Raw genomic sequence first — 25,301 nt, forward strand, 5'->3', positions numbered from 1 at the left:
CTACGTAATGTGACACTGGCAGCTAAGATTGGACAGCATCAAATTGTGTAAGGACACACTCCAAACTGGTAACACCCACTTGTCAATTTGTTCAGTAATTTCTAGGAGGAAGAGCAGCGGAACAACACAACAAAGAATGGAGGAACTTATCGGGTTTTGTACCAGTCTATTGGTGCATTTCTCACCATTTTCAACACATTTTGTGTCAAGTTTATAATTTTTATTTTAAAAGAGGCAGGTGAGGTACCCAGCATTTTCATAGTTTCATAGACAAAGTGATGCAAAATCATTTTATGGATGGGAAAGAAGGGGCATGAAAGTGGAAATCAGTTCTAGACAGAAGTAGCTACAGTGACATGTAAAAGTTTGGGCACCACTGGTCAAAATTACTGTTATTGTGAACAGTTAAGCAAGTTGAAGATGAAACGATCTCTAAAAGGTCTAAAGAGGACACATTTCCTTTGTATTTTAGGCAAAAAAATATAATTTTTTACATTTTAAAATTACAAAATAGGCAGATGCAACAGTTTAGGCACCCTCGGAGATTTGTTTGCTCAGATAACTTTGACCAAGATTTTAGACCTTAAATAGCCCGTTAGCGTTATGGTTTGTTCTCCATCATCGGTAGGAAAAGCCAGGTGATGCAATTTTCCCAGCTTTATAAAAACTCAGCCTCCTCTAACCTTGTGCCAAAAAACAGAAGCCATGAGTTAAAATAGAACTCTTTGGCCACAATGATCAAAGGTTTGTGTGGAGAAAAAAGGGCACAGAATTTCAGGAAAAGACGGATTTTGGCAAGAACTTACCTGTAAAATCCTTTTCAGCGAAGGAAGGAAGGGAGACACAGATCCATTACTAGTGGGTAGGCAGAGCCCCACAGGGATAGATCACCTCAGATTTATAAAAAAGTGACGACCGGCCCCTCCAGCTTAAGCTCCTCCTACTCCCATGTTCTCCAGTCCGTACACAAGCTAAGGAAGAGCAGACAACACCAGCAGAACAGTACAACCCCTTCTGAAAAATTCAGAAATGTGAGAAAACAGGTTATGCAAATAACAGCAAGAAAAAACACACAGTCCTAGGTACAACTCACTGGACCTGACAACTGCGATGAGCTGGCGATGCTGGAAAAGAACCCTAGTGCGCCAACCCCAGACCAGATGACCGCCATCAGGAAAGGGTCGCGCCGCATCTAGAAACAAAAAAATACTTCTGCCATCGGAGGGTGCTGTGTCTCCCTTCCTTCCTTCCTTCGCTGAAAAGGATTTTACAGGTAAGTTCTTACCAAAATCCGTCTTTCAGCAACAGAAGGGAAGGAAGGGAGACACAGATCCATTACTAGTGGGACGTCCCAAAGCAGTCCAAAACTGTAGGGTGGGAAATAGTGGCAGAATCTCCAACACCCCAACAACTTAGGTAAGTGCGCAACCAGCGCCGAACAAAAAATAAAATAAAGTAAAGAGGTAACTTAAACCACCGCCGCCTGCAGGACCCTGCGTCCCAAGGCCGCATCGGCGGAAGCACTCACGTCCACTTTATAAAATTTAGTAAAGGTGTGAACGGAGCGCCAGGTAGCCGCCCGGCAGAGCTGCGCTGCCGAGTCCCCCTGACGAAAAGCCCACGACGAACCAACAGCCCTCGTGGAATGAGCTCGAACTTTAACCGGACAAGGCTCGCCCTTAAGCCGGTACGCTTCCAGAATAGCCGAACGTATCCACCGAGCTATAGTGTCCTTGGAAGCACGCTGACCACGTCGAGGACCAGCAGGAATCACAAAAAGAGTCCGATTTCCGAAAACCTTGCGTGATTGTAAGATAGAACTTCAATGCCCGCACCAAATCCAACGAGTGCAAGGCCCGCTCCTTTGGACTCTTCGGCTTCGGACAGAGAGAAGGTAACACGATGTCCTGATTGACGTGGAAATGCGACACCACTTTAGGTAAAAAAATCTCCACGGGTACGAAGCACCACACGATCCGAAAGAAATTCCAGAAAAGATGGCGAGCAAGACAGTGCCGCCAACTCCGAAACCCTTCTCAAAGAGGTGACCGCTACCGGGAAGGCCACCTTCTATGAAAGCAAGTAAAGCGTAGCCGAAATCATAGGCTCAAAAGGCCCATGCTGAAGAGCTTCCAGGACTAGATTAAGCCACCAAGGAGCCACAACCGCCCCCCCGAGGCGGAAACTGACGAGCAACCCCACGAAAAAAAGAACGCACGTCCCTACGTGAAGCAATAGCCCTTCGAAAAAGCGCGGATAGTGCAGATACCTGACCTCGTAAGGTACCAACTGCTAGACCCTTGGCCAAACCATATTGCAGAAAAGCCAAGAAGTTGGGGATGGAAAAAACCCTCGGGTTCCTTGACGATCCAGAACACCAAGAATAAAAAGGCTCCCAAGTTCTGTGATAAATCCTAGTCGTAGCTGGACCTCTGGCCGCCCGCAAGGTAGAAATAACCTCGGACGAAAAACCACGACGGTTCAAGATCTCGGTCTCAAGTGCCACGCCGTCAAACAAAGACTTCAGGTCCGGATGACGAATGGGCCCTTGGATTAACAGGTCCGGGTGAAGAGGCAGTGGAAACGGAGGCGCCGCCAGAAGAGACACCAGCGTCGAATACCACGTCCTCCATGGCCAATCCGGCGCCACCAAAATTGCTGATACTCGTTCCAGTTTGATCCGCCGAATCACCAAAGGAAGTAAGGATACTGGCGAAAACACATAGATCAGCTTGAACTGGTCCCACGGGGCCACTAGAGCATCTACCGCCACAGCCTCCGGGTCCCTGTACCTGGACATGAATGTCGGAACCCTGGCGTTCAGCCTGGATGCCATCAAATCCACCCGAGGAGTCCCCCACCGGGAGCACAGCAGTGCAAACACTTCCGGATGGAGACTCTATTCCCCCGGATCCACCTGCTCGCGACTGAGGAAGTCCGCCGAGATATTCAGCACACCTGGGATATGAATCGCGGAGATGGCTGGAACCCTGGACTCGGCCCAAACCAGGATCCGAGAGACCTCCATCATGAGTCTGGAACTCCTCGTCCCGCCCTGATGGTTGATATACGCGACAGCTGTTGCATTGTCCGACTGAATCCGGACCGGCAGACCACTCAAAAGGACCGTCCAATGTCGGAGGCAGAGAAAAATTGCTCTCAACTCCAGAATGTTGATCGGTAGAGGCGACTCCTCTGACGACCAGACCCCCTAAACCCAGAGGTCGTTCCAAACCCCCCCCCCAGCCAGTCAGGCTGGCATCGGTGGAAATCACCGACCACCTTGGGAGAAGAAAGGATTTCCCCAGGGATAGAGTTTCCGGACGCAACCACCATCCAAGAGACTCTCGCACCCTGCGGGAGATAACGACCGAGCGATCCAGTGAAGTCGGCGATCGATCCCAACTGGTCAGAATAAGATTTTGGAGATCCCGGGAATGAAATTGTGCAAACGGTACGGCTTCCATTGCCGCCACCATCAGACCCAGAAGGCGCATGCATTCCCGAAGGGACATTGCCATCGCCGACCTCATAGCCTGGACATGGCGACGAAGGTTCGTTTGTTTGTCCGAAGGCAGGGACACCACTGCCCGTACTGTGTCGAAATGCATCCCCAAGAACAGGATTGACTGCGTCGGTTTTAATGACGACTTCTTCCAATCGACCAGCCACCCGAAGACCTCCAGGTGCTGGAGGGAGAGATCGCAAGCAGTCATCGCCTCCTCCGCTGTGGGCGACACAATCAACAGGTCGTCCAGGTAGGGTAGAATCGTAACTCCTTGTTTTCGAAGAAGCGCCATGAGTGGCGCCAGAATCTTTGTAAAAACCCTGGGTGCCGAGGCCAACCCGAATGGTAGGGCCACAAACTGGTAATGGGCCTGACCTATGGCGAAACGCAGGAAACGCTGGTGAGCCCTGCCGATAGGGACATGCAAATAGGTGTCGCGGATGTCGATCGACACCAAGAAATCGTACTGCGACAGGGCCACTACGACAGAGCGGAGAGACTCCATGCGGAATTTCCGGGTCCGGACATGAAGATTCAAATCTTTGAGATCCAGAATGGGGCGAAACTTGTCCTCCTTTTTGGGGACCACAAAAAGGTTGGAGTAAAACCCTTCCCCGGTCCTATGGCAGAACCGGGACCACTACACCCTGCTCCAGAAGAGTGTCTACCTCCCGCAGCAGTGCTGCAGCCAGCTTGGGCTCGGACGGGGTGCGTGACTGACGAAACCTGACCCGCGGCCTCGTAGATGGACTTCGCCGCTAACTCCGTTCTTCTGTCCAGAGGTTCCTGAAGACTGGCCTTCCCTTTAACAGGAAGCAAGGAAGATTTGCTAAGCTGAGACAGAGGAACGTCCACTTCAGGGGAGGGAACCCAATTAGCGATAGTCTCCGTGGCGCAGGGATACAAGGTATCAAAAAAACGCATCCCCTGGAAGCGTTTATCCGGACACCGGCGTTCTTTCTCCAGCCTCGTTAAGCTCATCATGCGCCGGTAATGTTGAACGAGCACGACGCGACTCCTCATACAGCCGGGCCGACTTGCCAGGCTTTGTCGGCTCTTCAGACAGCTGTAACGCTTCCCGCATGGCTCCAATAAGAGCATCCACGCGGCCCGAAAGCGAAGCAGAACGACTCTGCCGATCCTCATCCTCAGAATTGGAGATTTTACCAACCGAGCTTGTTGGTGAATCCGAAGCCTCCGATGCACTGCGCGGAGGAGACAGCGCCACCCTGTGGCGCTTCTTGCCTCGTGGTGTCGGTTGCGATTTAGCTGACACCCAATGACCCAGGAGGTTAGAAAGACTGTCAATGGAGCGGGTGAGAGCCTCCACTTTAACATCACTAAGGGTCGAACTCGACGCCGTCGAAGACCTGGGTGTATCAGAAATGCGAGACCGATCCTGAAACGGATCGGGAGAGAGGTCCGCACCCCCTGGTCCCTGATCCGTCATGCCTCCCACATCAGCATGTTAGAATGAGTATGGTAACCTAGGGTGTGCGAAAATAGCTAACACAGCCTACTTCCACAAAAAATTCCTTTTTTTTTTTTTTTACTTTTAAAGGCACTGAAGGGTTAAAACTCTCCCCTAGAGAGAGTTACCCCAGCCCTGCAGAGCAAAAGTTAACCTAACAAACTGGGGAGAAGCGCCCTCTGAAACAGAAGCGTGCACCCCCAGAAAGAGTTAACAGCCCTGTTGAGCAGACCCCTTCAGAAGGGGTTAATGCTGCTGACACACTAAATACCTCACTGCCTTAAGAGGTCAGAGAAGTGAGAGTGTCCAGAAAAGCGGTAGCGGCAAATAGCACCTTGCCTGCCTTAGCAGGTCAGCCAAGGTGCTTTGCAATGGAAAGAACAAAAAGGGAGCTCCTGCCTACAGGCAGAAACGACTCACCAGTGCCGCGGTGACTGCTCCTTCTGAGCTGTGTGGGCGGTGAACGGGCAGCAGAGAGCAGGAGGTGCTCGTGGAGGGAAGCCGTAAGGAGGGAGAGGGGCGGAGAGCTCAGCGCGCGCTAAGCCAGGAGCTTCCTGTCAGAACTACAATGACAGGAAGCCGAACAATGCGAAGCCCCACCCCCCGAGCTCACTCACAGAACCCGCGCTTAGAGAGAAAGCGCGCGCTCTCCTGAAGGCATCCTGCCTAAAAGTGACGGCAGGAAGCCAAGATAATAAAGCCACGCCCCCCATTCCAACGGAGCCGTGCTCCTCCGTCCCTGCTCCCCAGCCCCCAGGGTCAGAGAATGCAGCGGTGATCCTCATACACAGTCTGCAAATACAGAAAAGCAGAAAATCACCACATGAAATAACGGCGGCTGCCGCAGCTGCCACTGAAGCACTCATACACAGAGCACTTACCCCTCTGTGCGCCACAGGGACCCCCAGGGATGTGTGGCGCTGTGGCCCTTGCTCCCCCCACGGCGGAGCGCGCAGGGACCCCACAGGCGGTGTGCGTCTCCGCCAGGAAGCGCCCTATGTCCCCCGGGGCCGGCAGGTTACTGCGGGGACCTCCTTAAGGGGTACGCAGGTTTGCCAGGGGAGGGCAGGGGTCCCGGCAGTGCTGAGACCCCCTGAGACCTCTAGACCACGGGGGGTCCAGGTCTCCTTTGGTAAAAATAAATCTTCTGATGAGCTGCAAAGGAGCTGCAAAGGCAGCGACTATCCTCTGCGACCTCAAATTTCAGACTGGAGAGCATGGGAGTAGGAGGAGCTTAAGCTGGAGGGGCCGGTCGTCACTTTTTTTTTAAAATCTGAGGTGATCTATCCCTGTGGGGCTCCGCCTACCCACTAGTAATGGATCTGTGTCTCCCTTCCTTCCCTTCTGCTGCTGAAAGAACATCTCGCCAACCATTAAGCATGGGGGTGGATCAATCATGCTTTGGGGTTGTGTTGCAGCCAATGGCATGGGGAACATTTCACAGGTAGAAAGAAGAATGGAGTCAATGAAATTTCAACAAATTCCTAATCAAACATAACCTATAAATCTATAAAAATGCTGAAGTTGAAAAGAGGATGCCTTCTACAAATGGATAATGATCGTAAACACAAGTCAAAATCCACAATAGACAACATCAAAAGCTGAAGGTTTTCCAATGGCCCTCATAGTCCCGTGATCTGAACATCATTGAAAATCTGTGGCTAGACCTCAAAATAGTAGTGTATGCAAGACGACCCAGAAATCTCACAGAACTGGAAGAATTTTCCAAGGAAGAATGAATGAAAATCCCTCAAACAAGAATTGAAAGACTCTTGTCTGGCTACATAAAGCGTTTACAAGCTGTGATACTTTCAAAAGGGGGTGCTACTAGGTACTAACCATGCAGGGTGCCCAAACTTTTGCATCTGCTCAATTTTCATTTTGTAATTTTTAAAATGTAAAAGATAAAAAAAATATATTTTTGCTTAAAATACAAAGGAAATGTGTCATCTGTAACTTTATGCCTTTTAGAGATCATTTCATCTTCATCTTGCTTAACTGTTCACAATAACAGTAATTTTCACCAGGGGTGCCCAAACTTTTACATGCCACTGTATATCTACAGATGTGCCAAATATACCCAACATTGTGCGATTCTTTGAGAACTTTCATGTAAATGATGACAACACAGCCAGAAGCAAAATTGACCTTAAAAATGTCTCTTGTTATGACTTTCCTCCCAAGTTCTTAGAAAATAATTGTATTCACTATAAAATCTCTTCTTTGACACAACGGAAGAACTGACAGATCCTCTCTATTGTATAGGTCACGGTTGGGTCTCATACTTAAATGTGCAGTCCTCCTTTTCTTACCCAATCTAGTAGGAAGCAAACCGTTTTTTTCCCCCCTGACCCATACTGCCACCTGAATAAAGATGAAATATGATTCACATTACATTCTTCGAAAGGAAAGTCTTAAAATAAATACTTGTCGATGAGACTAACATAGCAGCTTTGTATGTTGTATATTACACTGTAAAACATATATATATACACACTATATTCATAGTGTACAGCTATGACAATATTTTCAGGGGATATAGAATAAAAGTATTTTTCACCAAAATGAGAACGAACATTTTTTTTATTCCAGTAAATGTAGAATTGAATGAACTTTGTACTGTGCTTTTCTGCCGAATGTTGTCGGCAAATATAATCTTGCGATTGCAGCTGTATTACTACAAATATTTTTTAGGGAAACATTGGATGCAGGAAAGTGCCATAAACAATTATTCAGGAGGTACTGTCAGTAGTAAATTAGGAAATAAGTTTAATGGTGACTTTACTGGAAAAGTAAATAGATACCAGAGGGAGAAAATAGAGCAATTGGGCCCCCTTGGTGTCTCACCCGATCATCCAAGGCCAAGAGTCGCTCATGCTTCTTGATGTCTCCCATCATAGTCACATTTTTTAGGAGAGGTAAGGAAGGATATGACCTTATAGCATTGCTTACCATCTTTTTTTGTAATGTCTTCTGGGTTTGCTTTGCCCATAATCAAATTTTTTTTTTCAGAAATGCACCCTTTCTGGTCACTTCCCCCCCGTCCATTCCACGTTCCGGTCTTCTGAATGGTGGTGCTCAATGTTACGTAAGAAGAAACCATTAGGGAATGCTGTCTCGCGAGAGGTTTGAGCAGCACCCTATGGACTTGCCAATTCTAGGAGTCCAGGAGGGGTCTCCCTTCAGGAGTATTGGCAAACATGACCTATCGCCATTCCTCCATTTTCATCACACAGCCTACCATCCAAGGCGATAGGAACAGAAAAAAAATAGTTAAAAATAAAAAATTAACATATGACACCAACAAGTTTCAAGTTGAATCTCATTTCGGAAAGCCATTGTTTTATCTTAAGGTTTGTATTTTTTTATAATGCGTCATACACTTGTATTTCAATGACATTATTAGTCTCTTAGAATCAACTGTCCATCATCTTTCACTCTTAGTTCCCAAAAAAAAGCAAAAAAAAACAAAACAAAGAAAAGTTCATTTGACATAGTATAAAAGAAGAGCAGATGCAGTCTTTTTTAACAGCAAGGCAAATCTACAGTTTCAAACCAACATGTACATAACATATACTTCATATCAATAGAAAGACAGCAAAATACTCAACAGATAAAGAGGTGTATTGCATTAAAATTGTAAATTCCCTCAGGAAACATAATACAAGCTGCAATTTGCTTGTCAAATCTCAAAAAAAGAAAAAAAAAAATAGGTCTTTGAAGTCAAAACGAAATTTGAGGTAAAAGTAAAACGCGTTAAGTGCCCATTTTAAAAATGATGATTAAATTCGTTCATCTCTGTACATTTTAATTTGCATTTTGACTGCTCTCAAAATTGTCGCGGTTCTGCTGTAGACATCGTGTGCAAGCAAATAAAAGGTGGCAAAGAAGAGAAGGTCCCCAGCTCCTTATGGTAGCAAAACATGGGCAAAATGGGGAACCAGGTTATAATGGAACGCACATTTGGTAGGAAAGCAATGGGTCATTATTTTAGATATCCATAAAAATTTAATGTCCTCTCTCTATAAATATTCATTTCAAATTTGTATTAAGGATCTCAAAAATATAATTTATGGGAATTTTTTTTACCGATTGCTACGGTAATGGAAGTCTATTGGGAGTTCCCAATTTGCATCTTGTGTAACACATTAATGCATGTTCTCCAAAAGGTTTCCATGGGATAAGGTCAGCAGTCAAATGGTGGTGACCACTCAAAGAGGACTTGCATTTTTTTTTTATTAAGGAGTTGTCAAGGATTAGGGATGAATTGGACCCATGGAAGTTCAGGTTCTGGTACCTCACCCGAACTTTAGTCCACAGTCCAGTTCGGGAACCAGAACTGTACCCGAACTTGAACCAGAACCTCATTAAAAACAATCGGGACCCGAACTTTGGGGGGGGGGGGGGGGGGGAGGGGGGGGGGGTCTAGCCAATAGAGAGCGTTTTCAAGTTCCAGAGTTCCGAACATTAAAACGGACTTCTGGGAGAAGTCCATGACTTGTCCGGTACGAACCCTGGACTTTTAAAGTTTGGGTTCACTCATCTCTATCAAGGATCCACAAAACCTGGCCACTTTCTTCTGGAACCAATGCCACAGCTATCCAAAGGTTGTGTGTAGGGCAGCTCTGTTCCTTTGAGATAAATGGAGCAGAATTTCAAGACCACAAACATTGTCGAGAATAAATATATTGCAAGAAAAAAAGATGCACTGTTGCTCGCCATCGTTACCATCTTCTTTATTCACGTCCAGCAAACATGTCCAACAACTCCAGCAGGGGAGGGAGCTGGCGCCAACTCGCTCTACTGATAGAATTGTTAGCTACGTTTGTTTGCCGCACATGCGTGAATAAAGAATATGGCATCTTTTCTCCTTGCAATTTATTCATGTAATGTGTCTTATATTTATACTGAGCTGCTCCTTGTATCAGATCCGCCCACCGCTGAAGACATTAGAAGAGCGGATACAAGATCTGGATACAGGTTTTTTTTTTTGTTTTTTTTACAGCAATGGTGGGGATTAAATCTCTTGTCTGTTCATTGTGGAAAATTACTCTAAATGCATAGATGGGCTGTCTCTGATGAGGTTGTCCCTTTAAGGATATGCATTTTTTTTTGCGCAAAGAATCTGCTGTGTTTAACCGTCCAATCAATGTGGATGTGATGTCATGAAAACATTTGCTCACTGCGTGTTTTTTTGGTGCATTTTTTCTCTGTAGGCTTTTATGGGGAGGCTGAAAAAACGCATGTAAAACGTGCAAATACTCTGACAGCAGCTGTGACAATGGAAAATACCTCTCTATCTAAAGTCTTAACTCAAAACACATATGGAAGGGACCATTGACCTCACATAATTATATGACTATCAACTGAAGAAATAGATTCTAGTAGAAGATATTTCCTAGGACGGGTTTCCTTGATCCCACTACTGTGCTCTGCTCTCCCATCAAGATTGGTTATTGGTCATATAGATCAGTCCATGGCTTTAGTGCCTTATCCTACTTTTCACTGTCACCACTACTGTGTGGGAACCAAAGCGATGGGGGCTTTCCTCTGTACTGTTCTTGCTTTTTGGTTTTGTCTCTAGTTTTGGAAAATTGTTTTGACCATCACAATAAGACTCTTCTGAAGGAAAAACCATCTCTCAGGGTTTCCCACAGATCTATATGTCCAGCTATGGGCATATACACTCCCATTATTACAAATGTGCACTGTAACACATACATATACTGTATATATATATATATTTATTTATGTCATCATTGGGAAAGAATTGTGGTAAGCTCAGACTTGCACTCTACCACAACAGGAACGTTGTAAGAATCTGCATTTCCGGAAATATAAAATTCATAATGTTTCCAGTAGTTATGGATGCAATTGCCTATTTTTAGTGTATGTTTTCATATGGAAGGACTTTGGAGAAGATCCGCTCTAAAAAAAATAAAAACCCTCAAAAGGCTTTGTGCGTACGTAGTCTTTTTCAGGCAGCTTCCACCTGGAACGCCCCTTAAAAAGATGAGGTGTGCATACACCCTAAGGCTATGTACCCACGATATGTTTTTTAAGTGTTTCCGCAACAGCAATTCCGCTGCAGAAACGCTTAAAAAACGCTTGGTAGAAGGTCTGCCATGTTCCCCAATGATAATCCGCACATGCTGCGGAAATTTCCGCTGCAGATTATCATTGCGGAAAAATCCGCAGCACTACCAATTATTTTGCGGAAGCGCTGCGTTTTCGCCGCCATTGACTTGCATTGGAACGCATGTAATCCGCATCACTGCATCTGTACATGTGCATTCCATGCGTTCCAATGTGCGGATGGTACCCGGGTCTGGAGAAGAGGAGACTCTCCTCCGTACCCGGGTACCATAGAACCTGTAAAAAAAAAAATAAAATAAAAAATAAAACATTATACTTACCTTCTGATGGCCCCCCGATGTGCTTGTCTTGGCTTGCCGGCAGCTCGCAGTAGACTAAAGGACCTGCACTGACGTCATTTAGTCATGTGACGGGTCACGCGACCGCTGACGTCGGCAGGTCCTTAAATCTACAGAGAGCTGCTGGCAAGCAGAGACAAGCACACCAGGGGCCATCAGAAGGTAAGTATATATTTATTTTTTAACATTCTTTTGGTCACACTATATAAATCCATGCCGGTTGCATGGATTTATATAGTGTGACCAAGTTCCCAAGCACTTTCCAAGTGATGCTAAAATCGCTTGGAAAGCGCTTGTCAACCCGCATGTGGAAATGCATGTGAATAACGCTTCACTTCCGCTTGTCCCTGGCAGGAAAAACGCATGTACAATAGGCATGCGTTTTTTCTGCCAGGGAGATGCAGAAACGCTCAGGAAAAAATCCGGAGCATTTCCTCATCGTGGGCACATAGCCTTAAGGAGCTTTTGAAAAGGTCATGATTGTGGAGTTTGTCAGGAAAGTTCCTGGTACATACACCGAAGGTAATCATAGGCCCCAATCATACGACATAAGTCAATGAGTACCTTGCGCTTTTCTATAGAGTAAGCCAATGCCCTTAAAAATAAAAGTGTGGTATACTTTTTTTTCCCATTTGTATTCATTTAGTGATGTATACCACAGTATGGCCATACAACATCATATCTCAGATTTATATCAGGAATACTGGAGTTTGTACACATAGATGGTTATATAGGCAGAGCCTTTGTGATGTCGGTTAAGCAATGCAAGGTCTTCATATGGTACATATATGGCTACTCAAGCATATCTTGAAGTTCAAAAGGTCCCGATGTGAAAGCTGAAACATTGTCCCCACCAAAAATTTGCTCATTTTTAATATTCGTCTCTTACGTGGAAGAGCGGTCATTGTGCTCCTTTAGGAGCCAACTCCAAGGTGGGACTTCTTGCTCTGCACCCATACCCACGCCCTTGAACTCAAGCTTTTGTTGCTGGTGCCCCCAACAATCAGAACATGTTTACACTGTGGTCTCCAAGTCCTTGCTGAAATGTAAAAATTAAATCCGGGCTTTTGTTTTTCTCTCAGTCTGATCCGTCAACCATCTTGGAAAATAAGAGAATGTTGCTGCCAAATATAAGGTCTGTATAAGAAATTATACATGATCCTACCGGTCAAACGCCCTTTACTTCACCAATAACGGTGGTCACCTAACTACTGGCATAACCTAATAACTAAAATGATTTATCAGCATTGACCGGTTGTACAGGTTTGATTTCAATGGGAGCAAGTTACAACTTTCTCCGATCATATTGACCACAATAGAAATAAAGTGCATCAGTATGTATAAGGTGGGTGTGCTTTGCGCCTGTAAAAATGCAACTTCCTTATACAAAACCCTACAACTCCCGTAACATTTGTCACGATGGATTAATATACCATGTAATCACACCGGTCATCCATGGAACACAGTTTTGTGCATTTTGCACAGTTTTTAAGTTCCTAGTTGATCTTAGTCTGAGGTTTACATATATTTGTAAATTGATATGGTCTGGAAATCAACCTGAAATTTACAGACGCCCATTGGAATATGTAAAGGGCATTGATTGACTGAGGAAATGTCAATGACCACATGTGCCACAAGAAGTGAAAGGCTGCAGCGATTCTGCTCAATTAGTCCGTAAAATTGAACTCTTCCTAATTTTGGTAAAATTATATTCTAATCTGCAAAGCCAAACTTTATAAGGAAGCCTAGGTCACTTCTTAGGTCATTCCACTATTAAGGCTCGTGCTCACGACAGATTTTATTGGACAAGTGCTATCCATGGTTTTCACGGATAGCACTAGTACCTATGATATTCCATGGGGCTGTACATCTGTCCAATTTTTCCCTCACACCAAGTAGTCCAAGGAGAAAAAGAATCATGTCCAATGTTGATCTAGGTGATGGATCAAAGTTGGCAATGCAAGTCTATTGGTCCGTGAAAAAGATTTGACAACATTCAAGTGCGGTCTGATTTTAACAGCCTGACAGAATGAATAAGGTGGAGAAACTTTTTTTTGTCTCCATGTCCAAGAAAAACGGATGCCTCTCTACTCAGAATAATTGGATTGTTTTTCTCAGATGAGGAGAACTCAGTTGTGTGACCCTACCAGTATCTGAACACTTTGGCATGTTTGGACATTTCTCTCTTGTGATATGAGCATTCAGGTCTATAATGTGTGAATGGTCCAGATAGTGCTGTGTGAATGGTCCAGATAGTGCTGTGAGTTCTTTAAAGCATCAGCTAAAATTTTGGAACTTAAGGAGCCCGATACACAATAGAAAGCGGTCAGCCGATTGGATAGGTCGGGAACTGACTCTTGCCCAACTCCACCATACGCCGGAGGGCTACTGTTCTCTACAAGAGAGCAGCTGCCGGACTCCACTGGCCGTGGCTTATTTCGCTGACTAGTAAAAAAGTTTTGGCAGTCCAAACTCAGTCTTGCGCGAGGAGGAGAGTAGGGAGATCACTATACACAGACTGATGTTGGCCTCAACTGTCTAATGTGCACAGGAGCCATAAAAGAAAAATATAAGTATATCTAAAGACTTTACGCACATGAAAAAAGCTTGGCCAGTTTTGGTCCGTGTGCCAGTTTTTACCATCACCGTTTCATCAGCTTCTCGAGAAAAAAATAATGAAGATTTCTTAATCTGCTCCTATCAAAACAGTCAGAGAAAAATGAACCACTAGGATGTCATCAGTGTGCTGTCTGAATTTTACACAGACCTATAGACTTGAATGGGCGAGTTTAATCACTGATGGACAGGTCTTGGCTTTATTCATTTTTTTTGCTGGCGTTTAGTCACATACAGTGGGCCATGCTTGGTGCAAGCTCTGTGGGGGTGGTACATAATATAAATGAGTCTGTGTTCCTGCATAATATGCCAACCTCCACCAGGCCTGGACAGTGTTTCAGTCTCCAGTGGAGTGTTCCTTTAAGGCTTTGTTCATACTAGCATTCATAGCCTGTGTCAGTATTGACATCAAGAACAGTATATATCAAATGATCTGACATTGGGTCTTCGCTCTTGTAAGAATGTTTTAGTTTTAATTTTAATGTAGATTTAGGTTTGATTTTTGCTTTGTTAGGACTTTTCCACTCTGACCAGCAGCCACCGAAATCTAAAATTAGTGGCGTTGCTACCACGTATAGCCGCCTGTTTAGTCTGGACTAACCTCCAGGAAACCAAACTCTGGCAGGATTGTCACAAAATAGATTAAAGCCACCGAAACATGCATCTGGTTATGTACTGTGAGGCTCGCCCTATAACAATCTGACCATATAGTCTGGGGTGTCACACAGAACGTAGTATCCAGTGCCCCCTTTAACTGCAGTATGGCTAGAAAGACTGGAGCTGGCCCTGTAATCGCTATCTGGCACTGCTTGTTAATGACTATTGAGGATTTTAAATTGAACGTTATTTTTATTATTTCATGATATAATGGGGAGTATGCAAACTGAAAAAAAAAATAGGTAAAATGTGCCATTACATGGCAGCAGCAAAACCCAACTCTTTACCTGTGAGGGAGAATTAAAAAAATAATTTGAGACTCGGAGGTTACCGGTGCATTTGCCATATTTTAAAGAAGTTTTCCTGAACTTTTCTATTAATGACCTGATTGATTTGAGTGAATGGGAGAGCTGCAGTACCAGTCATGGCCACAAGACAAAGTATGGAGCTGTGCCCGCTTCAATGAGCCACAACCTCGTCAATCAGCCAATCTGAGAGTCTGCTTGGAATAAGTCATCAATATTAAAGTCTCAGTAACCACCTTAATGTAGGACCTAGGTCGCCTAGGACATCTTTCTTCAGAAGTGACCCAGATACAGTCATTTTACAGCATTAGTGACAAATCATGTAAGAAAACAATATTTCCAGGATTGTCTGACAGCTATTCATCTTGTCCATATTAACCCTGACTAGTCGTACCCTAGAATCCCAATTATTTTGAGGGTACAATATATTGCATTCTCAACCATCCTCTTCTTGGTTAAAACATGTCCATATAAATAACAAATGGAGTGGCCACCTATAATCATACATAGAAATTTCATAAATAAATTACAACTATATTTTATCACAAAAATCACAAAGTATTTTTTTAAAATGTTATATAGGCCTTGAGCATAAATACTCATCACAGGCTTCTTGTAGCCGGACAAAAAAAAGAAATCCAAAAAGAGCAATTATGGGGGGAATTAGTCCAACCACAACCGCAAAAATCCAAGGGGTGATATCCCCCTGGTTAAGAATCAGATCAATCTTGCACGGACCCGTTAAATATACAAATATTGGAACTAGTTGGCCTTTACCATAGAAGGCCTCCATTGAAATATATAATGGTTAGCATATTTAAATTAACATTTCCTAATTAACAAAGCTTTAAATACTTTTAAGCATTGGTAAACAGTGTTGTTGTGCAGTGCCATGGCCATGACGACGTAAAAAGTGAACCATAAATAAGGACTAAGAAGAAAAAAAAAAGTATGTTCATCTCTACATGGTCTGTGGTTAAAAACTGATTTTTTTCTAGCAATAAATCACAATGATTGATTTGTCAGATATACCCCATTAAACTGGTACAGTCTCCACGACCGGAGCCTTCATGCAATCCTCATGAAGTTTGCTGGTCTCCGATATGGTATTTTCATTCAGAAGTTCTGGCACATGGTGGCCACCACCATTTAAGTTTGATACATATCCATCAGTCGAGGAACTTTTTAGATATGACCGAAACCCTACCGGAGGGAGACTTGACCGATGTTCTGCATACAAAGTATTGCAATGACCATTGTTGTCATTTTCTGCGGTAGCGCAGCAGACGATCACCGATGGACTTGTTACGGGGTAATTAGAATTGGTGTAGCCTTCACCAGATTGCCTTGAATAGTCCACAAACTGCTCAGGTCTCATGTTGTAAGGCACCAAATTTGCAGTCCCATTTTTCACCGTATCCGCTTCCGAATAGGCTTCGGTCATTTGATTCATGGCACAGGAATTATGGTTATCTATTTGGTAATACATTGGTGAGGTGTTGGCGTAATATTGAGAATCTTTTATATGGTTATCATGCATTGAATTGGCGTCTGAATAGCAGAGAACTGAAGGGACGGACAGATTGTCTTCATGGGATACTTCATTAAAGTCGTCGGATTTGTCACCATCGTCTTCCTCCTCCTCTTCCTCATCGTCATCACCTTCATCTTCCTCGTCATCCTCTGAATCACTCGGAGCTAAACTTTGGGTGCTAGAGTCAGTTACGCCGCTACAGTAGCTACTCCCATCATCTTCCTCCTCTTCCCCACTGCAGTCCAGGTGCTCCGAATTCTGAAAGTGCATCATTGCAGATTGGGGATTTGTATCAATTTCAAAATTCTCCGCAATAGAGTATTCTACAGGATGACCAGTCTGGACCATAGAAGTGGCAATTGAGCCGACGTCAGCACCATGGCAACCATTTGCCGCAGACACCTGCTGCTCACGGTTTTTCTCCAGCTCAAGTTTCATGATTGTGTGTAAAAAATGTGTCCGTACGCGGATAGGGTTAAATTCGATTCTTCCTGCCGTATTGCTGCATCCTTCTTTGGAGCATCCGCATGGAAACGACATACGATCCACCTTTTAAAGAAACAAACAAACAATAAAATAAACTTTCTTTTTTTAAGTTCAAATACTATGCATCAGTCATCGTTTATGACACTGTCAGGTCGATACACACAGCACTAATGATTTGCCATTGACACAGGAAACATTCTCGCATGCAGGGTCGGAAGTGAAAAATGGAGTGGTACATTACCAATGCAAGTACGTTTGTTACAGATGTAGCATTACTTATACCAGAAAAGTGGCTCAGTGGTTAGCACAGGGGTCCTGGTTTCAAATCCCACAAAAGGACAAACTTTGATTCTCCTGGTGTTTGTGTAAAAGGACCAACCGTGGTTCCAAAGAACCCAGTTACGGTACCCCTGAGTATGTGTAACCTGTCTGGGAGTTTGGGGTGGACCCCTATTCAGGCCACAAGTAGTTTGATGGTATGGGGACCTTAAAAATATGTGCTGAATCTAGGAGACCAGAGTCTCTTGTAAAAAGATAAAAAAAAACATCATTACTGTAATTTCTTAAATAGAACTGTAAATCGTTAGCAGGAAATACACTTTTGGTACAATTCTTCAGTATCCTACAGAAGCTTTCTTCTTAGATGAAACAGACATGGCATTTTGATGGTGCAATCGATATGATTCAGGAGTATCAGAGAACTTCCCAATCTTTCTATGTTTGACCTTCACTTCCTTTATTCTCCACTATAGGTGTACCTTTGTATCCCCTAGTGGTCAGAATAGAAACTCCTAATCTTCCAGGACTGGCTAACACAGTGTCCTTTGTAGTCCACTCCTAGCTGCTTAGGGGAATTACACCTCCCTCAGCTCTGGTAGGCTACGACTGTACTCATTGGAGGCTGAGGATACCTTCTCAATTCTTTTTCAGTTTCCGCACTCCAGAGTCAGTTGCTGGTGTAGAACTTGTTATCTTTGATTTACCCGAGAAACACTCTCCAACTTGTGGCCTTTTCCTTACAGAAATACGTCTTACTCCTTCAGAAGCTGCTCTCCAACTCACTCCCTCCAGCTCTACAACTAACAGGAAAACAAGTGCCAGTGTTCTGATTTAACCCATCCCCCACCATGGGGTGACCCCTAATAGTTAATGCTGTCCACAGGACAACTAAGTAATGCAAAACAGATTATGTAAAGCCACATAAAAAACAGGTCAATGAATTACGTTAATAGAAAGGTTTCAGAAGGGGTGCCGACAGCTTTTCCATTCCTGTACATTTGGAATGTGGGAGGAAACCCACTCAAATACATACCGATAGGGAATTTAGAATGTGAGCCCCAATGGGGACAGGGATTATGTAATCTGTGGAAATTAATGGAGTTATTTAATCAAGTAAAATTAATATAACTACCACGGCTCAAAAAGTGGATGCTGAAATCTGAAACTGCAACAAGTTAGGTGCAAGTTAGTTTTCAGCACCAGGACTGCTTGGCGTATCGTGATGTAGCATCTTCTATTATGATGCGCACATCTAGCTATCCATTTACATCAGAAAACTAATTACATTTCTAATTAGTCTATTGGTTTGGGGTTATGGAATATGCCCCCATCACTTGAGCTGGAAGAGCATATCATATAGAGCAGGGGTTGGCTACCCATTAATTGCAACCGACAGCCCTACTTTAAACATTTTCTCTGGAAACTGTTTAATGTTTTACTAATGGCGGTACTTAGTTGCCATCTGCTTTTATGGCGCTTCACGTTGCCACATATCCTCTCATCCCCTCATTGCCACCTCTGCGGCTCTTGAGCCTCGTTCTCAGTCCTGGCATAGAGTTATTGCTTCTGGGAGCCACATGAAAGCACAGAGCTTTGGAAGAGACTTCCAGTAGGGTGCGTTGTTCATCACAGAACAGGAAATGGTGAGTCAGGAAGGACAAGAGATTGTCAGTCTATGATGCTAGAGGAATCTGTGCCCCAGAATATTTGTAGTCCAGGTGCCATTGTATGGCCAATTCCAGTGAAATTAAAGGACAGGTCCAGATTTCAGGTGCAGTCCCCAGTGGTCGGCCATATGTCCCACTTAGTGATGAGCGAGCATGTCCGCTACTGCTCGGTGCTCGCCCGAGTAGCTCACTACTAGAGATGCTGGGCGCGCACCGAGTATTTCCGGGTTGCTCGGGCGGGAACTCGGGTCCCCTCCCTGCATGTTTGGCGCTCTTTAGAGAACCAATGAACATGCAGGGATTGCCTGCCATGCACTGTAATCTCGTAGCCATGTTTGTTGTGGGCATTACAGTGATTGGCTGGCCGCACAGCGTCATCAGGTCTAGATCAGACCTGGCGCCGCCATGCTCTTCAGAGTCACTCCGGATCAGACAGTGTAGGGAGAGCTGCTGGTGTGTCAGTGACAGATTTGATTGTGTATTAGGTAGTGTAGGGAGAAAAAAACGTACATTACACATATCCATCTTAACAAACAGTCCGTCTGAGGACTAATCCATCGGCAGAGATATCAGGCAGGCAGGGTGTATAGGCAGGTAGTGTATATAGCAGACTGCAGTGCATATAGCACAAGAGGCTCCATTCCAATTCTGCCTTCTGCAGCTGTTAAATATTTCTATACAAAGGCCCAGGTCTCAGGGGCCAGGAATACTTTTCTTTGCGTCAATCCTCATTATTTGCTTAAAAAGCAATCCAGAGAGCACCATTTTTTTGGCACCATTTGCTTGTTGGCACTGCAGAATACAGCCAGGTCCTTTCCATATTCGAGCGCTAGAAATCCAGCTATTTAGAACTGTGTTTTCTCAGTCACACGGATCACATATACGTGGTCATAAAGTACTGCCATTTCTGGCCTCCATTAAAAATTTCCTTTAGTGTGTCATTGAAGCAATTCACCGCAGTTTGCTGTTCAAACTACTTACCTACAGGCCAGGTATTTAAAACGGTTTTCTCCATCACATGGATCACATATAAGTTCGCTCCAAATTCAGTCATTTGTAGTGAGCGTGGAAGATACTGTCCCCCATTTAAAATAGGCAAGGCACGTGGCAAGGGATGGGGAACTGGACGTGATGGTAATGGTGCATGCAGAGGCCGAGGACAAGCCGAAATTAGGCCACAACAAAACACCACATCTTCTCGCCTGACCTTCCTTTCCCAATTTCTAGGGGACCGCAGCACACCCCTATTGAACCCAGAGCAGTGTCAAAAGGTTGTTGGTTGGATAGCGGATAATGCTTCCAGTCACTTAGCCACCACCACCACCCTGTCTTCCACATGGTCAAGTCTCAGTAGCCGTGAGTCTGGACCACATTCCTCACCCTGATCCTCCTTCCTCCCACCATGCCGAATACCCAGAGACAACTGATCCCACACTTGGACACTCTGAAGAGCTGTTCACTTTTCCATTTATAGATTCGGGCCTCTCGCCCGGTCCACTTGAAGCAGAGCAAGAGGAGATCGCGTGTAGCGATGCCCAAATATTTGAGCAGCCACAGTCCCACAAAGGCGACGGTGAGAAAGTCACAAGAGGTGGACGATGATGAGACAATTGCCAGAAAGTCAGGAGGAGGACCAGGGTGCGGAAGTGGAAGATGAGGTGGTGGATGATATAGTAACTGACCCAACCTGGCAGGAGGACATGCAGAGCGATGACAGCAGCACACAGGGGGAGGGAGGCAGAGCACCCCAACAGGCAGGAAGAAGCAATGTGGTGGCCGCAGACAGAAGGCAGGCAACCATTCCCAGTAACACCAACACGAAGGAAGTTGCCAGTACAACTGTTAGTCTTTAAAAAACAACCTGATTCGGGAAGACCTCTGCCAATAACCCCAAAAAGGAAATTTGCACCACCTGCCAGGCCAGCATCAGCAGGGGTGGCAAAACGACCAGCCTAACCACCACCAGCATGATCAGGCACATGGCAGCAAAGCACCTGACTTTGTGGGCCGAACCCCAGGGTCCAGGAACAGTGTCTGCGGGTAGCACCATTGCTTCTTCCGCTGTTGTGCATGCAAGCCAATCCCCTGTCCATGGTGCATGCAAAGACACCTCCTGCCCTGCACCTGTCATTGCACACACAAGTAGCAGCATCAGGAAGCACGTCCATGTCCTTGTCCCAGCGCAGTGTTCAGTTGTCCATACCCCAGTCCTTGGAACGCAAGCGCAAATATGCAGCCAACGCCCCACAGGCCACACTACTAAATTCTCACATTTCATGACTGCTTGCACTCGAAATGTTGCCTTTTAGGCTCGTGGAGACAGAAGCATTCCGCAACCTGATGGCAGCAGCCATCCCTCGGTACTCGGTCCCCAGCTGCCACTATTTCTCCCAGTGTGCCGTCCCCGCATTACACAAGCACATGTCCCAAAACATTAGCCGTGCTCACAACGCAGTTACCGGTAAAGTCCACCTAACCACGGGCACGTGGACAAGTGCTTGTGGGCAGGGACTGTACATCTCGCTGATGGCACACTGGGTTAACATAGTGGAAGCCGGGACCCAGTCAGACCTTGGGACGGAACACGTCCTCCCGACGCCAAGGATTGCGGGCCCTAGGTCAATCAGGGTTGCCCCCACGGTCTACTGCTCCTGCACCTCCACCTCCTCAGCCTCCTCCTCTTCAGCCTCCATCTCAAATAACCACAACAGTCACAAGCTGGAAGCACTGCCTCAGTCAAGCGGCAACAGGCTGTGCTGAAGCCAATTTGCTTAGGTGACAAACTGCACAATGCTGAAGAGTTGTGGACAGCTCTGAAAGAGCAGGCAGATCTGTGGCTCACACCGCTGAATGTACAGCCAGGCATGGTCGTGTGTGACAATGGCCGGAACCAGGTGGCGGCTCTGAGGTGAGGCGAGCTCACACGTGTACCATGCCTGGCCCATGTGCTTAACCTCATGGTTCAGCGGTTTCTCAAATCCTACCCGGAGCAGCAAGTTAAAGTGCGCCGCCTGTGTGCCCATTTTAGAAAGTCAGCTTCCACTTCCGCCGCCCTTGCAGTGTTTCAACAGCGTTTGCAGCTTCCGGCTCACAGACTGGTGTGTGATGTCCCCACGCGTTGGAACTCTACACTGCAGATGTTGGGAAGGATTTGTGAGCAGAAAAGGGCAGTTGTTGACTACCAGCATCAACAAGGCCGTCGGTATTCAGTTCAGACTCCACACATAAGACCTCAGGAGTGGACATGGATGTCAGACATAAGTACCATCCTCCAAAACTTTGAGGACTCCACCAAGATGGTGAGCGGCGATGACGCCATAATTAGCGTCACCATCCCGCTTCTCTGTCTTCTGAAACGCTCTCTGTTCACAATCAAAGAGGATGGTGGAGCAGGATGAGATGGAGCAAGGAACCATACAGGGTGAGTACACACAGCCAAGCCTCATCTCATCCCAACGTGGATTGGGTGACAATGAGGAAGAGGAGGAAGGACAGGAGCTAGTTTCATGCACTATAGACGTTACTACCTGCACAGCTGTCATACCGTCTGTTCAGCGTGGATGGCCAGAGGACAGAGAGGAAGAGGATGACATGGTCAGTCATCCTCTTGGTGAGGACACGGAAGTCTTGCCTGTTAGCAGTCTGGCACGCATGGCTGAGTTTATGTTACGCTGCCTTTCCCATGACCCTCGCGTTCTCAAAATTTTGGGTGACAGTCATTACTGGTTGGTGACACTTCTAGACCCACGCTACAAGGAGAACTTTATAGCTCTTATTCCTGAGGCGGACAGGTGTACAAAAATGGGGTAGTACCAGAAAGCCCTTGTTGGGGAACTATTAAAAAAATTCCCATCTGAAAACGCTGGCGGCAGAGGGCACACTTCGTTGGACAACCAAGGAGTACAGGTAGAGAGAAAACTTCAATCCAGCAGGGGCACACTGTCAAAGTTCTGGGAGAGTTTTCTCAGACCCTGCCATCGCACAGGCCCTGAGGCGCGGGGTACTCTCACAAGGCGTGCAAAGTTTGGGAAGATGCTGAGGGAGTACCTTGCCGACCATACCAACGTCCTCCGTGATTCTGCTGTGCCTTATAATTATTGGGTATCCAAGCTGGATACATGGAATGAACTGGCTCTCTATGCCTTGGAGGTCCTGGCCTGCGCTGCCACCAGAGTTTTATCAGAGCAGGTTTTTAGTGCCGCTGGTGGAATTATAACTGATAAACGCATCCGCCTGTCAACTGAAAATGCTGACAGGCTGACGCTTATAAAAATGAACAAGGGCTGGATTGGGCCAGACTTCTCAACACCACCGAATGATAGCAGCGTAACAAAATCCAATCCAGTGTCTTTTCTTGGGAGGTGTATTCCCATGCACCGTTTCACACCCACAAATGGGTATACGCTTCCTGATTTTGGCCATTTGCTCTAGTCCTCCCCCTTCTCCTCATCCTCCACCACCATATCACCAGGGTGACAGTGGTCCATGATGCAACACCCACATATTTTTTTTTTAAAGGGTGGTAATGATGCCCGTAATTTTTTTTTTTTTTTTTTTTTTTTTATTATATACACAGTATGTTCATGTATACCCCCTAGGGGTAAATGTTTGTCAGCCCATACACTTAGTGCATGGGTATTACAAGTATAGGAGGCCCGCTCCTTTCTAATGGGAATTTGTCGTTACTGTGGCCCTGCCCTGTGTGTCTAAATTCTTAGTGGTGTTTTTCCTAAAATTGGTCAGCCCTTGCAGTCACAGCATGGGCATTACCACCCACTCCTTTATAATGGGAACATTTTTTTTTTTTTTTTTTTTTTTTTTTACAGAGACCCTCCTCTAGGTCTCTTCAAAGGGGTATTGGGTTGCGTCCAAATTTTTGGCAGCCCTTGCAGTCACTGGATACGCAATAACAGTATAGGAGACCCACTTGTTAATAATGGGAACAACAAAGCACAGCCGGCTGATGGCTCTTTAACAATAGCTACGGCCAACTGCTGGCCTTTTAAGTGCAGTCTGATGTCCATGTAAAAATAGGCTTTATGACTTTGAGTCCCTCCATCATACATTTTCCGGTGAATGCATTTGTCTTAAAAAATAACAAAAAAAAACAAAACAATTGGATCTTTCTTTAGTATAAAAAACAGCGTCACCAATTTAACCTCAATGTAATCACATTGTTCAGCTCATGCACCTCCTCCTCCTCCATCTCCGAAATGACTACATCAGTCACAAGCAGACAGCACTTCAGCACTGCCTTGGCCAAACGGTAACAGGCTGTGCTGAAGATAACATGCTTAATGCTTAGTTGAGAAACCGCCCACAACTGCAGAGTTGTTGAAAGCTGTAACACAGCAGCCTGATCTGTGGCTCTCACCGCTGAACATACAGCCAGGCATGGTCATGTGTGACAATGGGCGGAACCTGGTGACGGAGAAATGACAGCTGGGGTAGATACAGTTTCCCTCTATGCAAGTCCTTTCACCGAGCTAAAGAATATGGCTGTGGTGAAATACAACTCCCACTGAGAAGCTGTTTCAGATTGAAAAACATTGTGCCCACCAGAGGATTGGATTCTGAGGGATAGCCTTTCTCACCCGCTCAAGAGCCCCACAGCAGCTGCAAAGTTAGCGCCATCATGAACTCTCCTGAGGTAGAAGCCAAGGCACACTGGAGGATTCTCTGGTGGGACCGTTCAACCCTGCCGAGAAGTAGTCTTTGCTAAGATAAGTGTGTGGGAAGGTTCCTGGACACTATTTTTTACTGAGGAGGAAACACACGCAAACATGGGGAGAACATACAAAGTCATTGCAGATGTTGTCCTTGCTGGGATTTGAACCCAGGATCCCAGCACTACAAGGCTTCAGTGCTAACCAATGTGCTGCCGTTCACCCTCTAATATCTTACAGGCTGGAGAAACTTGCACCTACTGCCACTCTATCTTCAGCTCCTTTGTGAGCAAATGTATTTGGGCAGCCACTCAGTCTACCAAATAAAATTAATGAGAAGGAAATTGGGGATGGCTTCGCTACTGGTACTGGGGGCAGTGCCAATACCATGGCGTCGTACCATAGTTTGCTGGAAATATTCCACGCTGGTAGGAGGCAAGCAAATTCCCCAGAAAAGTACCAGCAGTAATGTTCAGGCCACATTTCAAGTGCAAGAGGCTTTAGATGACTTCCTGGGAGAAATGACACGCAGGGTAGATACGGTTTCCCTCTATGTCAGTCCTTTCACCGAGCTAAATACAACTCTAAGCAAAAAAAGTTGTGTACTGGCTTCGTACCGTCCTGGCCACGTGTTTGTGGCTAGGCGGTCCTTCCCAGTAAGTGCACTGGGGAGGGCAC

General features: G+C 45.6%; 1 protein-coding gene across 3 annotated transcripts in view; it reads right to left on the bottom strand.

Annotated features, from left to right (window-relative positions):
• Positions 1 to 9,394: 9,394 nt before the first annotated feature.
• The window catches only part of CSRNP3 (cysteine and serine rich nuclear protein 3), a 211,366-nt gene continuing 195,459 nt past the window's right edge, over positions 9,395 to 25,301 (bottom strand). For all 3 annotated transcript variants that reach the window (XM_073647022.1, XM_073647025.1, XM_073647024.1), the window contains exon 5: positions 9,395 to 17,074. In XM_073647022.1, the coding sequence (XP_073503123.1) occupies positions 16,028 to 17,074 (1,047 nt within the window). In that variant the 3' untranslated portion in view covers positions 9,395 to 16,027. The remainder of the gene's footprint in view (positions 17,075 to 25,301) is intronic.

This window comes from Phyllobates terribilis, unplaced genomic scaffold, assembly GCF_046119375.1.
Source record: "Phyllobates terribilis strain yellow unplaced genomic scaffold, ASM4611937v1 Scaffold_9__5_contigs__length_417890890, whole genome shotgun sequence".
Lineage (NCBI taxonomy): Eukaryota > Metazoa > Chordata > Amphibia > Anura > Dendrobatidae > Phyllobates > Phyllobates terribilis.